At 41.6% G+C, this 21,941-nt stretch overlaps 1 protein-coding gene across 1 annotated transcript in view; it reads right to left on the bottom strand.

Annotated features, from left to right (window-relative positions):
- Positions 1-21,941, bottom strand: part of USP14 (ubiquitin specific peptidase 14) — a 53,509-nt gene that overhangs the window by 14,989 nt on the left and 16,579 nt on the right. The window contains 9 exon segments of the mRNA NM_001082257.1: positions 729-821; positions 971-1,036; positions 3,929-4,043; positions 4,732-4,814; positions 5,184-5,264; positions 6,369-6,499; positions 11,348-11,406; positions 17,193-17,296; positions 20,508-20,612. Of these exon segments, the coding sequence (NP_001075726.1) occupies positions 729-821; positions 971-1,036; positions 3,929-4,043; positions 4,732-4,814; positions 5,184-5,264; positions 6,369-6,499; positions 11,348-11,406; positions 17,193-17,296; positions 20,508-20,612 (837 nt within the window).

Raw genomic sequence — 21,941 nt, 5'->3', positions numbered from 1 at the left:
CAGCTGGTTCAATTCTGACCCCGCTCCCTACAAATGGCCTGGGAAATCAGTGGAAGATGGTCCAAGTGCTTGGGACCCTGTCATCAATGTGGGAGACCTGGATAGAGTTGTTGGCTCTTAGCTTCGGCCTCACACAGCCCTGACCATTGTGGTCACTTGGTGAGTGAACCAGTAGATCGAAGATCTTTTTGTCTCTGCCTCTCCCTCTCTCTAACTCTGCCTCTCGAATAAATAAAGCAGGGAAAGAGAAAGAGAAAGGTATATAGGTAGGTCAAACAATCTGTTGGTCAGTCTCAGGATTCAGATCTTTGTAGAAAAAAAAAAAATCCCATGTTAGAGTACCTCAGTTTGAAGTCCAGCTCCAGATTCTGATTCCAGCTCCCTACTAATACAAACCTCAGGAAGCAGCACTGATGGTTCACATACACATGGGAGACCTGGATGAGTACCTGACTCCTAGACCCTGCTCAACTCAGCCCCAAATGGTGCACATTTTTGGGGAGCGAACCAGCAGATAAGAGCTAGCTTTCTGTCTCTCTGCCTCTCAAATAAATAAATATCAAATAGTTTCAATATATACTCTTATTTAGGACACTTTTCTAATGTCAATAATTCCACTAAATGTTTCAAAGATTAAATACCCTGAAGAAATTAAAGAAAATAATTACAAGTAAGGAATTGCCTTCAAAGAATTGTATTTTATATACAAATTAAGGTTTGTCACTAACCTTAAGAACTTTGGCATTCACAGATTCCTTTTCTTTATAAAAAAATCGAACCATCTGAATAGTCAAGTAAGCAGGAAGCCTGCTGATCTTGGACTAAGAGAAAAAAAAAGAAATTCTTTACATCCAATTATCAAACACATTTTTAATTCCTGAAAGACAAAAACAAAAGCTGGATAAAATGAATTAGCTAGAAATTTTCCAACAAAATTCAATTCAAATTCAAAAGGAATTGCACAACTTACAGATTTGATGTACAAAGCATTTCTTTGCAATGTTGGAGACTGTTTAGTGATTTCTTCCTGAAGTCGCTGAAAAAAGAACATATAAAAGATGACCAAATGTTAGCTTTAAATTTTTTTCTGCAATACAGAATCATAGCTAATTCTTTTAAAACATATGACTACTTAGTAGGTAACATACAGTATGTATGTGGAATTATACCATCAAGAATTTGAAATGAAGAAAATATAGAAAGGCTTTTAGATATTGTTTAAAAGATTCATTTATTCATTTGAAAGAGTTACAGAGAGGAGAGACAGAGACAGAGAGACAGAGAATATCTCTTTCATCCACTAGTTCACTCCCCAAATGGTTACAGGAGCCAGGAGCCTGGAGCTCCATCCAGGTCTTCTCTGTAGATACAGAGGCCCAAGGAGTTGGGACATCATCTGCTGCTTTCTAAGGCAGGGAGCTAGACCCAAAGCAGAGCAGCTAGGACCCGAACCACCACCCATATGGGATGCCAGTACTACAGGTGTCAGTTTAACCCAATACACCACAGCACTAGCTCTTAAATACTGTTCAATTATTATAAGGAACCAAATAAATTACATTAGTATGAACTCATCTGAGTATAAATGTTTGAAGTTTATTAGTTATAATCCAAATTTAAAGAATTTATACTGTATTTTATATAACAAAGCCTTCCTTCATTATTCTATGGATTATCAGATATATTTATATTAGAGGAAAATCAAAAGAAAGTAAGAAGGGCCAGCACTGTCACATAGTAGGCTAAACCTCCGCCTGCAGTGCTGGCATCCCATATGGGCACCAGTTTGTGTCCCTATTGCTCCACTTCCAGTCTAGCTGTCTGCTAATAGCCTGGAAAAGCAGTGAAAGATGGTCCAAGTGCTTGGGCCCCTGACACCCACGTAACATACACAGATGAAGCTCCTGGCTTCAGCCTGGCCCAGCTGCAGCCATTGTGGCCATCTGGGGAGTGAACCACAGGATGGAGTATCTTTCTCTGACTCTCCTCTCTCTGTAACTCAACTTTCAAATAAATATACATCTTTAAAAAAATAAAAATGAAAAAATAAGAAAAGGCATAATACAGAAAAGTTCTCTTGATCTAAAGGCTGTGGGAAAGCCTATAGCCACTGTATATTCTTCACTACCAAGACTACCTTTCCATTTTTTTCCCAAACTACAGTAGGGGAGGGAAGGGGAGGGAAGGGGAGGGAAGGGGAGGGAAGGGGAGGGAAGCGGAGGAAGGGAAGAAGGGAGGAGGGAAGGGAGGAAGGGAGGAAGGGAGGAAGGAAGGAAGGAAGGGAGGAAGGGAGGGAGGGAGGGAAGGAGGGAAGGAGGGAAGGAAAGAGAGAGAGAAGAGAGAAGAGAAGGAAGAAAGGAAAACAGAAGCTAGACAGTTTCAGTAACTTTCCTTAAAGTTAATACTCCAAGTACGTTACAGGGCCCATGGAAACAACTAACCCTAAGGAAAATTAAATATGCTCTTTCTCACTTATTGAATGTGCCAAAGTAGAGCAAGGCATTATCAAAAGGCACTGGGCACTATCACTTAACAGCATTAACACAGGAACACCCACACTGATTCAGATTATACCAGAATCCGTTAGTATATCTAGTTAATAATGATTTTTTTTCTATGAAACACAAAGTTGAAGTTTGACTTGTGAATATACAGCTGATTCTTGTTAGTCACAGTAATTATGTTATGCAATGTCATCATGAGCACTGAATTTGTAAATACTAAACTAGTGCTCCCAGCGAAAAGGGAGGTAACGTTCCCATGAGCCTCTGTTCACAGTATGTTCACTGACCAATCAATACACAACCTTGTTTCATGTGTGTGGTTTTCTTTTTTTTTTTTTTTTTTTTTTAATAGTGCTTTTCATTTTGCTTTTCAATTCCTGCGGAGAGAAAAACAGCATTCCCCTATTTCCTGGTTCACTCCTCAAATGCTCAGGTGGGGCTAAGGAGTGAAGCCACAAGAGGGAACTCAATCCAGGGTCCCCATGTGGGTGGCAGGAACCCAATTATAAAGGACTCCACTGTTGCCTCTCAGGGTCTGTGTTAGCAGTAAGCTGGAGCCAGGCACTTTGATAAGGGTCTCCTAACTGGTGGTTTAAAGCTAGATCAAACCCTGGGCCCTGTGAGTGTTTTTGTCTTTTTTTTTTTTTTTTTTTTTTTGACAGGCAGAGTGGACAGTGAGAGAGAGAGACAGAGAGAAAGGTCTTCCTTTTGCCGTTGGTTCACCCTCCAATGGCCGCCGCGGCTGGCGCGCTGCGGCCAGCGCACCGCGCTGATCCGATGGCAGGAGCCAGGAGCCAGGTGCTTTTCCTGGTCTCCCATGGGGTGCAGGGCCCAAGCACCTGGGCCATCCTCCACTGCACTCCCTGGCCACAGCAGAGAGCTGGCCTGGAAGAGGGGCAACCGGGACAGAATCCGGCGCCCCAACCGGGACTAGAACCCGGTGTGCCGGCGCCGCTAGGCGGAGGATTAGCCTAGTGAGCCGCGGCGCCGGCCAGTGTTTTTGTCTTAAAAATACATTATACCATATATAACTTTCAACTCATTGCCAAAGCAACTTAACTTATCCCCTGTACTTCAGAATAATGGATAGGACTTCACCACTATGCTTGCAGGCCAATTTAAACAGCAACATCACCATCAAAAGGCACAAAGAATAAGGCAGAAAAAAGGGCACTGAAATCACTGCAAAAAAAGACACTTGTTTACACTAAGAGAACTGAAACAAAAAGGCAAAGTACTGCTTTCCTTGTTTGACCTCAGCTGGGACTGGCTGTGTCAGGCAACTCAAAGTTGTATAACTCTGTGTATGTATGAAAACAACCATTAAACCAGAAGTAGGGGCTTTAAGGTTCCAAGTAAGTTTCAGCAAGCAGGTGTCTTCATATAGAATCCACATGTAATGAGAGTCAACTAATAGTCCTTACCAACTTAAGTCCTGTAAAAAGATACTTGACTTCTTGATTGATAAAACAGCTAAGCTGAAGCTGATTTTCCTTTCCTTTGGTGACTTCTTCTTCTTCAGATTCTGTACATTTCATGCTTTACAAATAAGATAAGGAACATGCCAACAAGTATTAAATTTGTCATAAAATCCTGAATATAATAAATTATCCTAGTGGCATTAAAACTAAGTTTCACTGATATTTAAAACATTTTGGTATGAATGCATTCATTTCAACATAATTAAGAATGCTCACTTGCTCACCAACAACTCTGGACAATGACTAATGAATATATGTCAAAGACAAACTGTAATGAACTCTAAACAAATGTAACTTGGTATTTAGAATGGTCTGTAAAAGGGCTTAATAATCCAAAGATAAATGAACAGAAATCCTTTCTAAGTTTCTACCCATGACTTGGAAATTAGTATGATCATATCTGATGAATTGGTTTAATCTCATACATAAGTTGACATATTTTTCATATAACCAAGTATTTCTAGAAAGTGGAATTAATGAGGTAAACTCTGCTAAAGATGTTCTTAGGAAAATATAATGAATATCCTTAAAGTATACATATTAGTAAACCTCAAGAGCATTCCAATGGGTGTATTTTTCTAAATTCTTCATTTCTATTATTATACTTTTACAGGCATGAAAACTTCTGAGGAATTTTAATTCTACCCCACCCACTACAATCATGTCAAAGAGCCAACTACTCTATACCAATTTACTTCTAATAAGTTATGAATACAGTCCACACAAATCTTGGCTCATAAGGATACGTAGTTTCAAACTCAACACCAAAGAACTGATCAATTAAACTTTTCTTTTTAGAAGGTGCCACTGCTGCTGCAGATGAATCTGTCTGTAAAAAATTAAAATGAAACAAAAATTTCAATTTTACTTTATATAGATATTAATGCCTATTTCCTTCCCCACAACCTAGTGTAGTAATACATAAGGTTTTTGTTTTTAATATATTCCCTATGTGTAAAATCCTTTTGAAATTCAAAAAACACTATCAAAGATAACAGGTGCTCTAAAACACCTGAGATTAAGCTTAATAAATAATACATTAAATTCAAATGTCAAATCAAGCACTCAAATCTGACTATAAATTAAGTACCCAAAGTATTCAAACACACTTATTAAGATGAAATTATTTCAAACTTTTGGGCAAATAAAAACAAAAATGTATAACAAAAGTTTATAATTACAAATTAACTTCAATTACCTCTTTAACAGAATCATCCTCTATGGCTTCCAATTTCTGTTGCAACACTCGCATCATCTGTATCCAACATTCATTAGCATCCTAGAATTTTTAAAATGACATACTAAGTTATAAAATCCTTCTAAAACTGTTGCTACCTTGGGGGAGAAAGCTTTCTTTTTAAAACACATTAAGCTAGGAGCCAGCACTGTGGCATAGTGGATAAAACCACCACCTACTATATGACCACCAGTTTGAGTCCTGGCTGTTCCATTTCCAATCCAGCTCTCTGCTTATGGTCTGGGAAAGCAGGAGAAGACTGCCAAAGTCCTTGGGCCCCTGAACCCACATGGAAAACCTGGAGGAGGCTCCTGGCTTCCAACAACCCCAGCTCTGACTGCAGCGGCCATTTGGGAGTAAACCAGTGAATGGAAGACTTCTCTTTCTCTCTCTCTTTCTCTCTCTCTCTCTCTCTCTGAGACTCTGCCTCTCTGTAACTCTCTGCCTTTCAAATAAAGATTTTAAAAAATGTGCAGCACTCAAAATAAAAAATGCTAAATTAGGAATTACATGATCTTCAAAAAAAATAAAGAATTCCACAAGAGTTTATTCATTCACTGAACAGCTATTTACTGAGCTCCTACTTGTGCCAAACACTGCTAGAATACATAGTGGTGAAAAACAGGAAAAATTCTCTAAGTTCAGATAGTGAAAAAGACCATGAAGAAAAAAAATGTTATGGGAGCAGGTGACCAGGGGAAAACAAAATGTGCTATTTCAATAAAGTAATCAGAGAAAGCCGCGGAGTCAGGAGACCTGAAGGAAGCATGTACCTAACAGCCAAAAGAACAAGAACAAAGACCCTTCAATAAGAAGGTACTTCAAGGACGTAAGGAAAAGGAAACCAGGTGGCTAGACAAACGTGAGCAAGGGAAGAGATCTGGGACAAGCTCAGAGAAGCATCCAGGAGCCAGAGGATTTAGGACTAGTGTAGAAATGAACTGGGGACCAACATAATCTTACTATTATATATTAAAAAGGACACTGGGGCCATGAGGAGAAACACTGCAGAGGGAGCAGAAACCAGATGGTGATGTGAGCCAAAACAGACTCATACTAGCATTTTTAAATACATCCCAGAAAGTATTATGAGTGTAGGAAATCTAAGTTTATGTTTGCAGAATGAAAAGACCTTGTCCTGATTACCTGTTGAAGATACTGTCCTTGTTCACCCTTCTCCGCAAACTGTGGGAAAGCCATGTGCAAAAACTGCAGTAGAATAATAGGTGGAATACTAGATGAAGTTTTATCCATGGAATCAAACAAATCTCTAAGGGCTTAAAAACAAAGCAAACATTCTGTTAGTAAAACAGTGATATATTTTATGCATGCTACTGACAATTCCTAATACAAAAAAACGTCTTACTTAACTATTTAAAGTTTATCTATCTTTTCACAATTGTTGGACCACCAAAAAACAAGAACAAAAAAATTTTAAGTTTTAAAGAACTCACCAAAGGGTATTACAATACAATCAGTAGCTATAAAAACCTCAGACCCGCCTCTCTTTCTTGTCTTCCCGAACGAGGTTGTATTAATACAGAGAGCACATAACTCCCACCTAGGGATCAAATAGGCACGATGTCACTGCTCTGCCACTCTGCCAGGTTCAGGTCCTCAGGTCACCACACCCAACATCTCTTTGTGGATACTCATGTACTAAAGTCCTGGATATTGAAACCTGACTCCTTAAACATACTTCCTGATTCTACCATACCAAACAGCAAGGAACTTCACCTAATTTGCCTTCTTCAAAACCTTTCCTCTGCTTATCTCCTACCAGCACAAATATGGTCATGGGCTCAGCTGTGCTCTTGGAGTTCAAAAGTGTCTTCCTCTGCTGTCTGCTGACTTCTGAGCCATCACAGTTTGCCCTTACTTCATGAACAACAATGTGTTCATCTAACTTACCTTAACAGCTAAAATACGAATTGTCATTTATCATTGATAACAGACTAAATAATCAGCAAATACGACAGCATCTCAGCACAAAGCAAGGATTCAATAAAACGTTCCTGAATAAAACATCTAAACCCAACTTGGAGAAAAGGCTGAAATTTGGGCATCGGCACCAAGCTAGTTATTCATTAAATAACAGAAATTTTCATACTGTATTAAAGTACACCCGACTCAAAAAATAAACCCAATTCGGGACCAGCGCTGTGGCTCAGCGGGCTAATGCCCTGGCCTGAAGCGCCAGCATCCCATACAGACGCCGGTTCAAAACCAGGCTGCTCCACTTCTGATCCAGCTCTCTGCTAGGGCCTGGGAAAGCAGTAGAAAATGGCCCAAGTCCTTGGGCCCCTGCACCTGTGTAGGAGACCCAGAAGAAGCTCCTGACTCCTGGCTTCAGATCGGCACAGCTCTGGCTGTTGAGGCCATTTGGGGAGTGAACTAGCGGATGGAAGATCTCTATCTCTACCTCTCTAACTCTTTCAAATAAATAAATCTTTAAAAATAAATAAGTAAAATAAAGACAATTTAAGATTTAGTATAAACCATCAACAGAGCATTGTCAAAGTGTTTTATTCTTTCAAATGAAAAAGGTGAAGACATATAATCTAGATAGAGACAAATGATTCAAGATAAGTAAATACAATGTGTGATTCTAAATTGAACCCTACAGCAGGAAAAAAAAAAAAATACTTGTTAACAGGCAATATTGGGACAACTGAGGCCGGCGCCACGGCTCAGTAGGCTAATCCTTCACCTTGCGGCACCGGCACACCGGGTTCTAGTCCCGGTCAGGGCGCCGGATTCTGTCCCAGTTGCCCCTCTTCCAGGCCAGCTCTCTGCTGTGGCCAGGGAGTGCAGTGGAGGATGGCCCAGGTGCTTGGGCCCTGCACCCCATGGGAGACCAGGAGAAGCACCTGGCTCCTGGCCTCGGATCAGCGCGGTGCACCAGCCGCAGCGCGCTGGCCGCGGCGGCCACTGGAGGGTGAACCAACGGCAAAAGGAAGACCTTTCTCTCTGTCTCTCTCTCTCACTGTCCACTCTGCCTGTCAATAAAAAAAAAAAAAAAAATATTGAGACAACTGGCAAAATGTGAATGAAGTCTATATGTCAGAGACCGGCGTTACAGCACAACATACAGTTGCTGCCTATAACGCAAATATCCCACATGAGCACTGGTTTGTGTCCAGCTACTCCACTTCCAATCCAACTCCCTGCATAACTGGCCTGGGAAAATCAGTGGAAGATGGGCCAAATGCTTGTGTCCCTGCCATGGGAGACTCCCAAGAAGCTCCTGGCTCCTACAGGACCAACCCTGGCCATTGCAGCTGTGTAGGGGAGTAAACCAACGAAAACAAAGATGCTCACTCTCTCTCCATCTCTTCCTAGCTCTGCCTTTTGAATGAATGAATGAATGAATAAATAAATAAATAAATAAATAAATAAATGTATGTCACAGTACTAAGCAAAACTAATAATGTTAAACTTCCGAATTTTGCAAACTGGTAAATGTCTTGTGGTTCCAGATGTCCTTTTTAAGATTTTATTTACTTGAGAGATACAGTTACAGACAGAGAGAAGGAGAGACAAACAGGTCTTCCATTCATTGGTTCACTTCCCAAACGGCCAGGCCGATCTGAAGCCAGGAGCTTCTTCTGGGTCTCCCACGCAGATGTGGGGGCCCAAGCACTTGGGCCATCATCTACTGCTTTCCCAGGCCTTAGCAGAGAGCTGGACTAGAAGAGAAGCAGTTGGGACTGGAATCAGTGCCATACAGGATGTGGATGCCACAGGTGGAAGCTCAGCCTACTATGCCACAGTGCTGGCCCCTAGATGTCCTTATTCTTATGATACATTGAATAAAACACATGATGCCTGGCATGTTATTCCAAACGGTTCAGAAAAAAAATTATATGCAATACAGAAAACTGAGAAATTAAATGTTACAAAAAGTTGGATGATTTCTTGCAATTGTCCTATAAATTCACTTTAAAAAAAGCTAAAAAGTCAAAAAGTGAAAGTGTAAAGAACAGTATTGTTTAGCTCACCAACAGTATAACTCTCCGCTCTATGATGCTGAAGTTTCTCAAATTCTGAATCACTCAGACACAAGCTATCAAATAACCTAGATACATGTGATCACAATTGCATCTTAAACACTTCAAATGAAATCAACGTATTTTCAGGAGCAAAAGATCTACCTTCAAATAATGCAAAGAAATTACCACTTATTGTACTAGAACTCGACAGTTTACCACAATGAGATAGCATTTCACTTCCTCACAGTGGTTATACTCAAAAAGACGTAAAATCCTGTTAGCAAGGATATGGAGAAATCAGAACCCTAATACACTGCTGGAGGGGATGTAACATGGTGTGAACCCCTTTAGAAAGCAGGCTGACAGTCCCTTAAAATATGAAATGTAAAATTACCAGCAATTCCACTCCTAGATATATACCCAAAAGAAAGGAAACTGTAAGTCACAAAAGGACTTATACATCAGTGTTGACATTTAGAAGTCAAAAAGCAGAAACACTAAAACGTCCATCAGTGATAAATGAATAAATGAAATGTGGTATGTCCACACAATGGAAGCCTGTTTAGCAATAATAGCCTGGAAAGTACTGGTACATTGGACAATGTGGATGAATCTTAAAAACATTACGCCAAGAAGCCACAAGAGTTCATATATTGTCTAATTTCATTTTAATCCAAGATCAAGAACAGGCAAAGCCACAGAGACAGAAAGCAGGTTAAGAGTTTGGGGAGGGTCAGTGCTGTGGTGCAGCGGGTTAAAGTCCCGTCCTGCAGCACCGGCATCCCATGTGAGCACCAGTTCAATTCTCAGCTGCTCCACTTCCAATCCAGCTCCCTGTTATGGCCTGAGAAAGCAGTAGAAGATGGCCCAAGTCTCTGGGCCCCTGTACCTACGTGGGAGACTTGGAAGAATCTCCTGGCTCCTGGCTTCAGATCAGCTCAGCTCCAGCCATTGTGGCCATTTGGGTAGTGAATCAGTAAATGGAAGACCTCTCTCGCTCTGTCTCTACCTCTCTCTGTAGCTCTTTCAAATAAATAAGATAAATATTAAAAAAAAAAAAAAAAAGGTTTGGGGAGGACTGAGAGTGGGAAAAGAACAAACAGTCTAATCGGAAGGGAAGAAAAGGAGGCTAGAGAGGTGCTTTCTGGAGTGATGAAAATACTCTAATAAAATTTACTGTGGTGACACTGCCCAAATCGAAATACTCATACTAAAAAACAATTAACTGCATACTTCAAATAGATGAATTGTGTCACATATCTCAATAAAGCAAATGTCCACAATTGGGCTGGAGTATAGTTCTCATGTAATAAAGAAACAAGTTAATTCTACCCTTTAAGAATTTGTATTTCTCTTCATTTACATCATTTCTTTACACTAACACTAAGACTCTTAAAATGATCATATCACCTATAATGAAACCTGTCTCTGGCTATCTTCAAAGTCATCCTCAAAGATATATTACATTTATGTAACAAAACCTGAAGCCAATACTATCACTTAATCCAAACAACTCAAAGATTATTTTTCAAAAAGGAAAGCCATCATGGGTTTATAATTTGGATTTATAATGTGGTTTATAATTTATGATTATTTTATCAGTAATTTTTCAATTATTTTATTCCAAGTTATATAAGATAGAGTATAAAAGTACTCCAATCTTTTTTTTTTATTTGACAGAGAGAGAGAGACAGAGAAAGAGAGAGAGAGAGAGAGAGAAAGAGAGAGAGAGAGAGAAAGGTCTTCCTTCCATTCGTTCACCCCCCCAAATGGCTGCTACAGCTGGAGCTACGCCGATCCGAAGCCAGGAGCCAGGTGCTTCCTCCTGGTCTCCCATGTGGGTGACAGGGGCCCAAGCACTTGGGCCATCCTCCACTGCACTCCCGGGCCACAGCAGGGAGCTGGACTGGAAGAGGACCAATCGGGACTAGAACTGGCACCCATATGGGATGCCGGTGCCACAGGCAGAGGATTAACCAAGTGAGCCACGGCACCAGCCCAGTACTCCAATCTTAATGAGTATGTTTTATATAATACAATTCGTATACTGAAAAAGGTTCTATCAGATTGTGAATTAAAAAAATAACATTAATTAAACACCAATACTAGCCAAAACTAGTATATCATACTGACCTGCAGTAATATACTGTGCTGAAGCCATTTCCCCTGAAGCTCTCAAGGCACCTGCATACCTAGGAACATTAAGGCAGAATTAAATAGGACGCAATTCATTCTGAAACTCAAATGTGAAGAAATCAGCAAAACAGACTTATAAATAACATCCTCAACCACAAATTTCTCAGAGTTGTTCCCACCTATCCATTTTTCTCTTCTGGTCTTGCTCCTTTAGGTATCATTTACATTTTAAAAGGGGTTAGGAGGTTGTGGTAGGGGTTTTGTAGCAGTTAAGACACTGCTTGGGAATGCCCACGTCCCATACAGGAATGCCTGGGTTCAAGTTCCTGTTCCTGCTAACATGCAGGAAAACAACAGTCATGGCTCAAGTAGCTGGGTTCCCATCAGCCACATAGGGGATTCACATTGATTTCCCAGCTCCTGGCTTTAGCCTGGCAAAACTCTCACTGTTACATGCATTTGGCGAGTAAACCAATAGATGGAAGATCTGTTTCCGCCTTTCAAATAAAATTAAACAAATAAAATTTAAAGAAAGAAAAGGCTAAGGAAAAGGAATTTGGAGGAAGCCTACATTAAATTCTTGTTCCCTATGCCTAACAAAATTTCTGAAAATACAGTGCAAAATAAAAATATCCAATAATTACAAAAAATAACACAATCTCAGAAATACCTGAAAAACTTTATGCTCAGATAAACAAAAAAAACCATGTCCTATATAATTATATTTAAGTTTCAGAATGTGCAAATCAACATGAAATCAGAAATTGATGAACGGGGTAAAGGGGATGAGGATTAACTACAAAAAGACACCAGGAACTTTCTGGGATGATGAAAATGTTCTAGACCTTGACAGAAAAATGGATTACATATGATTTGCATACATCAAAACTGACCAAATGGATCGCTTATTTTCATGAGAATATGGGTTCTTCAAAAAGTTTATGAAAAATGCTTATTATAAAAAACTGGAAACATTTCAAAATTTTTTAACCAGAATAAACTTCTCTTTTTGTTTGCAAGGTACAAAGACAGAGATCTCCCATCCCCTGGTTTATTTTCCAAATGCCTCCAACAGGCAGGGTTGGGCAAGGCCAAAACCAAGAGCTCAGAATTCAATCCTGATCTCGCATGTGTGCAGTAGGAACACAGTATTTGAGCCTTCACCTGCTACATCCCCACCAGGGTACATGACAGCTAGAAGCTGGAACTGCAAGTGAAGTCAGAGAAGGAACCCAGCTACTCTGACAAGCATCATGGACATATTAACAGCTAGGCTGAACACTTGAGCTTAGATCAGCATTTTGGAAACTGTTTTTATTTTGAGAGGCAAACACAAAGGCGGAAAGGAGAACAGAGTTAAAGTGGGCACAGTCAGACAGAGAGATGGGCAGAAAGATGGACAAGACACACAAAGACAGGGAACACAGACAGAGGGGCACAGCTAGGCCCTCATGCTGGTTCACTCCCCAAATGCCTATGAAAGCCAAGCCTGAGCAAGGCCAGGCTGGAGCCAGAAGTCAGGAACTCTACCTCTCAAAAAAACTGTTATTTATTCTTGAAAAGAAAAAAAAAAAAAAAAAAACAAAGGGCCAGTGCTGTGGCACAGTGGGATAAAGCCCCCACCTGCAGCACCAGCATCCCATATGGGCACCAGTTCGATTCCCAGCTGCTCCACTTCCAATCCAGCTCACTGCTAATGCGCCTGGGAAAGCAGCAGAGGATGGCCCAAGTCCTTGGGCTTCTGCACCCACATAAGAAACCAGGAAGACGGTCCTGGCTCCTGGCTTCAAATAGGCTCATCTCCGGCCATTGCAGCCATTTGGGAAGTGAACCAGCAGATGGAAGACCTCGATATATCTCTGTAATTCTTTCAAATAAATAAATCTTTTTAAAAATTTAAAAAAACAAGATTCCATAAAAAAAAAATCTAGAAAAAAAATTTTTTTGACAGGCAGAGTGGACAGTGAGAGAGAGAGAGAGACAGAAAGAAAGGTCTTCCTTTGCTGTTGGTTCACCCTCCAATGGCCACCACGGCCAGCGCGCTGCGGCTGGCGCACTGCGCTGATCCAAAGCCAAGAGCCAGGAGCTTTTCCTGGTCTCCCATGCGGGTGCAGGGCCCAAGCACTTGGGCCATCCCCCACTGCACTCCCGGACCACAGCAGAGAGCTGGCCTGGAAGAGGGGCAACCAGGACAGAATCCGGCACCCCGACCGGGACTGGAACCCGGTGTGCCGGCACCGCAGGCGGAAGATTAGCCTACTGCGCCATGGCGCCGGCACTAGAAACAAATTTTTAAAAATATTTAAGAATGCTTACTAAATTGTCATTTCAAATTAATTAAATTATTGACCATATAATAAATGGTGCTTAAGAAAAAGAAAGGTAGGCCGATGCCACAGCTCAATAGGCTAATCCTCCGCCTTGCAGCACCGGCACACCTGGTTCCAGTCCCGGTCGGGGCGCCGGATTCTGTCCCAGTTGCCCCTCTTCCAGGCCAGCTCTCTGCTGTGGTCCGGGAGTGCAGTGGGGGATGGCCCAAGTGCTTGGGCTCTGCACCTGCATGGGAGACCAGGAGAAGCACCTGGCTCCTGGCTTCGGATCAGCACGGTGCGCCAACCGTGGTGTGCCAGCCACAGCGCGCCGGCCACTGCGGCCATTGGAGGGTGAACCAACAGTAAAGGAAGACCTTTTTCTCTGTCTCTCTCTCTCTCACTGTCCACTCTGCCTGTCAAAAAGAAAAAGAAAAAAAAAAAGGTAGATTAGAACCTCTTAACATGAGAGAAACACAAATTACCAATAAAGTCATCCGTAATCAAAGTTCTATCTTACCAGTAATCAAGGGCACTTTACCCTATTAACTTTGAGGAATATGTACAGGATGTCATGTTTATATTTTTCTACCTTTTGGAATAATAATTAACAATATCTAAACAGCTAAAAGTGTTAAATCTAACATATTAACCCAGCAACTTCACTTTCAGAAACTGATATAGGAATCTGCACATAAAGACATATAGCAAGGGCTGGCACTGTGGTGCAGCAGGTAAGCCACTGCCTGCAACACTGGTATCCCATACATATGCCAGGTCCAGTCCTGGATGCTCCATTTCCAACCTAGCTCCTAGGAAGGCCAGAGTGTTTGGGAGCTGGATTGAGTTCCAGGCTCCTAGAAAACCAGTTTTCTTTCTTTTTTAAAACTACTGTTCATTGGCATAATAATAGACACTATTTCTAAATGAAATAGAATCTAGAGTCCAGAAATGAACTAATACATATGGTCAACTGCCTTTCAACAGAAGTGCAATGTCAATTCAACGGGGAAAGCACAGTCTTCGACACATGGTTTAGCAGAACTAGATCTCCAAAGGCAAAATAATGGGGTACAACGCATATCTCCAGCCATACATAACAATTAAATGAAAATGGATACCAGACCTCAATATAAAAGCTAGAAACATGCAACTCTCAAAAAATAATAAAACAGTAAATTTCTATGATCTGGAATTAGACAATGGTTCCTTATATAAGATACCAAAAGTACTGGTGACAAAACAAAAAACTAAAATTAAGTACATCAAAATTTTGAATTTTTGTGCTCCAAACAGATAATCAACAAAGTGAACTGGCAACTCACAAAATGAAAAAAAAAAAAATTATCTTATAAGGATCTTGCATCCAAAATACATGTTTAAAACATTCAACTAAAACACAGGCAAGAGATTTGAACAGACATTTAAAAGACAAATAGCTAATAAGCGTAAGAAAAAATGTTCATTATTTACTAGGGGAATGTAAATCAGAAACAAAATGAATTATCACTTCCCATGCCTAGGATGACTATAATCAAAGTCAAATAAAAACAAGTATCAGCACAGAAGTGAGAAACTGGAAGGTCCTTACATCATTGGTGAGAATATAAAATGGTGCAGTTACTTTGAAAAACAATTTGATAGTTCCTTAAAATGTTAAACATGGTATAAATTCACTGAGTAATCCATTGCTAGGTACATAATCAAAAGAAATGAAAATAATTCATCCACACAAAATGTGTAAACATGGGCCACTACTGTGGCACAGCAAGTTAAAGCCCTGGCCTCCAATGTCAGCGTCTCATATGGGCACCCTTGAGTCCCGGCAGCTCCACTTCCAAGCCAGCTCCCTGCTACTGCGCCTGGGCAAGCAGCAGAGGATGGCCCAAGTCCTTGGGCCTCTACACCCACATCGGAGACCCAGGTGAAGCTCCGGGCTCTTAAGCTTCAGATCTGCTCAGCTCCAATCACTGGGCATTTGGGGAACGAACCAGTGGATGTAAAACCTCTCTTTCTCTGTAACTCTTTTTTTTTTTTTAAACAGGTAGAGCTATAGACAGCGAGAGAGACAGAGAGAAAGGTCTTCCTTCCGTTGGTTCACTCCCCAAACGGCCGCTACGGCCGGCACGCTGCGCCAATCCGCAGCCAGGAGCCAGGTGCTTCCTCCTGGTGTCCCATGCGGGTGCAGCAGCCTAAGCACTTGGGCCATCCTCCACTGCTCTCCCGGGCCACAGCAGAGAGGCGGACTGGAAGAGGAGCAACCGGGACTAGAACCCAGCGCCCATATGGGATGCCGGTGTGCACCACAGGCGGAGGATTAACCAAGTGAGCCACGGCGCCGGCCCCCTCTGTAACTCTTTCAAATAAATAAAATAAATCTTTAAAAACGTAAAATAAATGTGGACATTCATAGCTCCACTGCTCCTAACAGCCAGAAAATGGAAGTAATTCAAATGACCATCAACAGACTGAATGAATAAACAAAATGTAGCATATTAGTACCATGGAATACTATTCCTTCACAAAAACAGAATAAAGAATTATCACATGCTACAATAGAAATGAACCTTGAAAATGTTATACTAAGAGGCCGGTAATGTGGCATAGTAGGCTAAAGCTCTGCAGTGGCATCCCATGTGGGCACCAATTCTAGTTCCAGCTGCTCTTCTTCCAATCCAACTCTCTGCTATGGCCTGGGAAAGCAGCACAAGATGGCCCAAGGTGTTGGGCCCTTGCAAAATGGAAGACCTTTTTATCTAACTCTATGTCTCAAATAAATAAAATCAGGAAGGAAGGAGGAGGGGGGGAGAGGGAGGGAAATGATACTAAGTAAAAGAAACCATTCACGGCTGGCGCCGCGGCTCACTAGGCTAATCCTCCGCCTAGCGGTGCCAGCACACTGGGTTCTAGTCCCGGTTGGGGCGCCGGATTCTGTCCCGGTTGCCCCTCTTCCAGGCCAGCTCTCTGCTGCGGCCAGGGAGTGCAGTGGAGGATGGCCCTAGTGCTTGGGCCCTGCACCCCATGGGAGACCAGGAAAAGCTCCTGGCTCCTGCCATCGGATCAGCGCGGTGCGCCGGCCGCAGCGCGCCAGCCGTGGTGGCCATTGGAGGGTGAACCAACGGCAAAGGAAGACCTTTCTCTCTGTCTCTCTCTCTCACTGTCCACTCTGCATGTCAAAAAAAAAAAAAAAAAAGAAACCATTCACAAAATATATTGAATGATTCCACTTATAAGAAATGCCCTTTTTGGGCAAATTTATAAGACAGAATGTAGATTAATGGTTTCCTAGAGTTAGAGATGGGTGGAAGGCTATAAGGAGTGATTATATCAATGAGTATGAGGTCTCTTTTAGTGGGGAAGAAAAAGTTTCCAAAATAAAAATTATGGTAATGGGTACACAGCCTTGTGAAAAAAGCCACCACCAAACACTTTCAGAGACTAAAACGAATGATAAACAAATCATAACTAAATAAAGATGCTAAAAAGTAAATACTCATCAAATATGAACCTCAAACACCTCCCTTCAGTCTTACCTTTTAAGGGCATCTTTGAGTTCAGGCACAGAACGAATACATTGAACTGTAGCATTCATGTAACAAGTGTTACCAAGGTTTGTCAATCCACATGGTAATTCCATCTGATGGGGGGGAGGATTAAATCATTTTAATGAAATGACATGGCATATCCTTGTATAATCACTAAAGTTCACACTCAGAATCAAGTACCATCAAAGAAAAAAAAAATACAGTATCTTAAATTTAAAAAAGAGGTCTGGTGCCATGGGTCAGCGGGTTAAAGCTCCAGTCTGCAATACTGGCATCCCATAAAGGTGCTAGTTCGCATCCCAGCTACTCCACTTCAGATTCAGCTCTCTGCTCTGACCTTTGTAAGAATCTTTGCTGTGGCCCGGGAGAGCAGTAGAGGATGGCACAGTTTTTGGGCCCTGCACCCGCAGGGGAGACCAGGAGAAGCACCTGGCTCCTGGCTTCGGAGCAGCGCAGTGCGCCAGCCATAGCGACCATTTGGGGGTGAACCAACGGAAAAGGAAGACCTTTCTCTCTGTCTCTCTCTCACTGTCCACTCTGCCTGTCAAAAAAAAAAAAAAAGACAGCCCAAGTCCTCAAGCCCTTTGCACCTTCATGGGAGACCCAAAAGAAGCTCCTGGCCCCTGGCTTCGGATCAGCATAGCTCTGGCGATTGCAGCCATCTGGGGAGTGAACCAGCAGATGGAAGAACTCTAACTCTCTCTCTCTCTCTCTGTAAGTCTGCCTTTCAAATAAATAAATCTCTTAAAAAAGAAAAATCAAGTACCATTTACTAGCACCAGCCAACTGATAGTATACATTTACCCTGATATAACAATGTTTCATTTTCCATCAAAAATGTTTTACTAGTTGATTGCCTTCCTGCCCTCCCCCTGCCTCGAATGCAGACTTTGCTGATATTTTGGGGAGCCAGCAAGTGGAAGATTTCACTCATAGGTGCTTGCTCTCCCTCTCTCCATCCAGAGTTTCTCAAATAAGTAAATTTGAAAAATTTTACTTGCATCGGGCTGGCAATCATTTTGTGTTTTAGTTCCCTTCTTGAAAATATTGAAATATCATCTCAGTCTCTCCTTCTTTGTGAATGTATTATGAGAACAGGATAGCAAAACATGCATAGAAATACTTCAAAAAAAAAAAAAAAAACAGCCGGCGCCGCGGCTCACTAGGCTAACCCTCCGCCTTGCGGCACCGGCACACCAGGTTCTAGTCCCGGTCGGGGCCCCGGATTCTGTCCCGGTTGCCCCTCTTCCAGGCCAGCTCTCCGCTGTGGCCAGGGAGTGCAGTGGAGGATGGCCCAAGTACTTGGGCCCTGCACCCCATGGGAGACCAGGATAAGTACCTGGCTCCTGGCTTCGGATCAGCGCGGTGCGCCGCAGCGCGCCGGCCACAGCGGCCACTGGAGGGTGAACCAATGGCAAAGGAAGACCTTTCTCTCTGTCTCTCTCTCTCACTGTCCACTCTGCCTGTCAAAGAAAAATAAAAATTAAAAAAAAAAAAAAAAAAAGAAAGAAAATGACACTACATAAATGTCAGATGTTGAAACATAATAGTAAAATTTGACACATTTGTGTCATCCAGTTTCTAAACCAAATCTGTATTTAAACTCAGATAAGCTTTATGTGTTTTCCATATTGGTTTTAAGAATTAAACACTCAGTGGCTGTCACTGTGCTGTAGTGGGTAAAGTCGCTGCCTGCAGTGCCAGCATCCCTTATAGGCCCCGGTTTCGAGTCCCAGCTGCTCCACTTCCGAACCAGGCTATGGCCTGGGGAAACAGAAGATAGCCCCTAAGTCCTTGGGCTCCGGCACTTGGGTGAGAGACCCAGAAGAAGCTTCTGGCTCGGATCAGCTCAGCTCCAAGCACTACAGCCATTTGCGGAGTAAAATAGCAGATGGAAGACCTCTCTCTCTGTAACTCTGCCTTTCAAATAAATAATCTTTAAAAAAAAAAAAAATTTACACATCCCAGCATTTAAACTATTATTTGAAACTGCTTTCTCATCAAACAACAGTAAACATTTAAATAATTCTATCTGCGAGACACAGATTATACGCATTAACTTTATTTTCTATTAAGTGTGTGCATCTTATTATTGTGGGAATGTAGGTAGCTAGGGAAAGAACTGAGGTCTCACAGATTCAGCCAAACTGTGGTTGGACAACTCTCTGCCAACCTGTGCAGGTCGCTGATTGACAGCTCCAGATAATCCATGGTTTGACAGCCCTGGCTGGCCCATATGACAATCAGGCCTAGCCTGCATGACATGCACCCTTCTGCGCACTATCCAAATCTCTTCCCTTTCTGTGTATAATCCAAGCCTCCCTCTTTCGCCTATTTCCCATGCACCACCAAGGCCCTTACCTTTTCAGTTTAGAAGAAACTGCAAGATGCACAAAGCTGCAAATGTAGAACCATCACTAGCTAGAAATATCCAATATGGTTGCAGGATGTATCCCATCCTCCCATGACCTTTAGGTCATTACAATGAAATAATAAAATTACCATGGTGGGGGCCTTTCATCCCCATTATGTATCTGAGGCCATGATACTATGGATATTTCCAGAAAGGGCATGGAAATTCTCAAGCCTTACCCCAAACTCTGCCCTCTTTTGAGTATTCAATTAGGCTCCACTCCAGATATCATCCCCAGTGCCTCTGGTTGATATAAATAGGAGGCCTAATCTTGCTGGTAGACAGAGAAACATTCTTTTTTTGAAGGCTTTTTCCATGTTAGAAGTTCTTCTTTGGTGAGGGGTTTTTCTTTGGAGCCATTTTGATTATGGCTGTTTGTTCATGCTTGTTCTAACTGGTTTGATTTAGCTTTTGAATTTTTAACTTCTGCTTTGCTCTAAATAGATCCTGCTTTCCTGTCCACTTTTATGCCTCCACCTTTGAATTCTTTCACAAGTGGAGGAAAGAATCTGCAATAAGACTTGCCTGGAGCCCTGCACACAATACAACAACCCTCATTTGTAAATTAAGATTCATTATAGTCTTTAACATCTCATAGCTTTGAGGCTTTTAATAGCTCTCAATTACAATCTTATGTTTAATGTTAAATGTAAATAAATTCACTTGGAAGCTAGGAAAGCAAAAATAATGCAAGTGCACCACAGCAAAAAAAAAAAAAAAAATTCACAAAACCTAATTTTATGAATTAGATATCTGACTATGGAAGAACTTGCTCAAGTTAATTTCAAGAACAACTAACGACAAAACACATGGGCCGGTGATTAAATCTACAAAACATTTAGCTGCTACTTCTACAATGTTTTTCAAACATAAAACATGGTATGTCTTACGGCAGATGCTAACTGTTCTTCTGTCATGTCTTCTACGAAGACAGTTTTAGCTGAGGGTTCTTCAGGAAGAGCATCTGCTGACCCCATCATCAGTATAGTCATTCCCTGTTTTAAAAAAAGGAATTTCGTAAAAATCTTGAGAATTGATAATAGTTATGTCTAATGAAAGAGACACAAAAGAACATACACTCCATGACTATATTTGCACCCAAAAAAACACAAATCTATACAAAAAGGAGTGGTTATACAGGGCTAGAGGTGGGAAAAAGTGATTTTAAATGGGTTTCTTTCAGAGGTAATCATAGTGTTTTAAAATCAAATTGCAGGGGCTAGCGCTGTGGCACAGTGGGTAAAGCTGCCAGCTGTTCCACGTCTGATCCAGCTCCACGCTAATACACCTGGGAAAGCAGCAAAATATGGCCCAAGTACTTGAACCCCTGTGCTCACATGGGAAAACCGGAAGAAACTCCTGGCTCCTGGCTTCAGCAAGGCCCAGCCCTGGTCATTGTGGCCATTTGAAGAGTGAACTGCAGATGGAAGACCTCTCTCTCTGTCTCTCCCTCTAACTCTGCCTTTCAAATAAATAAATAAATCTCTATTTTTAAAAAAATCGAATTGCAATGAAGGCTACGAAATCTATAAATCAGAGGCTGACACTGTGGCATAGCAGGTAAAGCCACTGCCTATAGTGCCAGAATCCCATATGGGTGCCAATTCGAGTCTTGGCTGCTTCACTTCTGATTCGGCTCTCTGCGATGGCCTACGAAAGCATTAGAGGATGGGCCCAGCCCTTGGGCCCCTTGCACTCATGTGGGAGATCCAGAAGAAGCTCCTGGCTCCTGGTTTCAGATCGGCCCAGCCCTGGCTGTTGCGGCCATTTGGGAAGCAAACCAACAGATGGAAGACATCGCTCTCTCTCTCTGCCTCTACTTCTCTGTAACTCTTCCAAATAAATAAATAAATAAATGAAATCACTAAATTTTTTTTGAAAAACTTTTAAAATATCGGGTTGGCTGCTTGGGGCTAAGAGGTCACCTGTTTACAAAGGAACACAGAGAGTGATAAAACTACTAAATCCTCATTGTGGTGGTTACATGACTATATAAAATTATAGTCATATAAAATTTGAATTACACATTATAATACATTAATTTAATTGTATGAAAACTATATCTAAACATAGCTGGGAGGAAAAACTAAACAGTGCTATAAAAATTGATGTCTACAGAGTGAACCAATGGAAGGAAGACCTTTCTCTCTCTCACTGTCCGTAACTCTACCTGTCAAATAAAAAAAAAAAAATTGATGTCTACAATAGTGGCAAGGGAATTACTCATGAATATTTAGTGGCATCACTTCTCCATTAATAAATCCATCACTGATAAAATTCTTCCTCTGAATGCTTACTGTTTAACAATGATTTCCATCTGCACA

Source organism: Oryctolagus cuniculus, chromosome 10, assembly GCF_964237555.1.
Source record: "Oryctolagus cuniculus chromosome 10, mOryCun1.1, whole genome shotgun sequence".
In the NCBI taxonomy this organism is placed as follows: Eukaryota; Metazoa; Chordata; class Mammalia; order Lagomorpha; family Leporidae; genus Oryctolagus; species Oryctolagus cuniculus.
The sequence above is the reverse complement of the archived record's forward strand: the minus strand, read 5'-3'. Positions and strand labels throughout refer to the sequence as shown.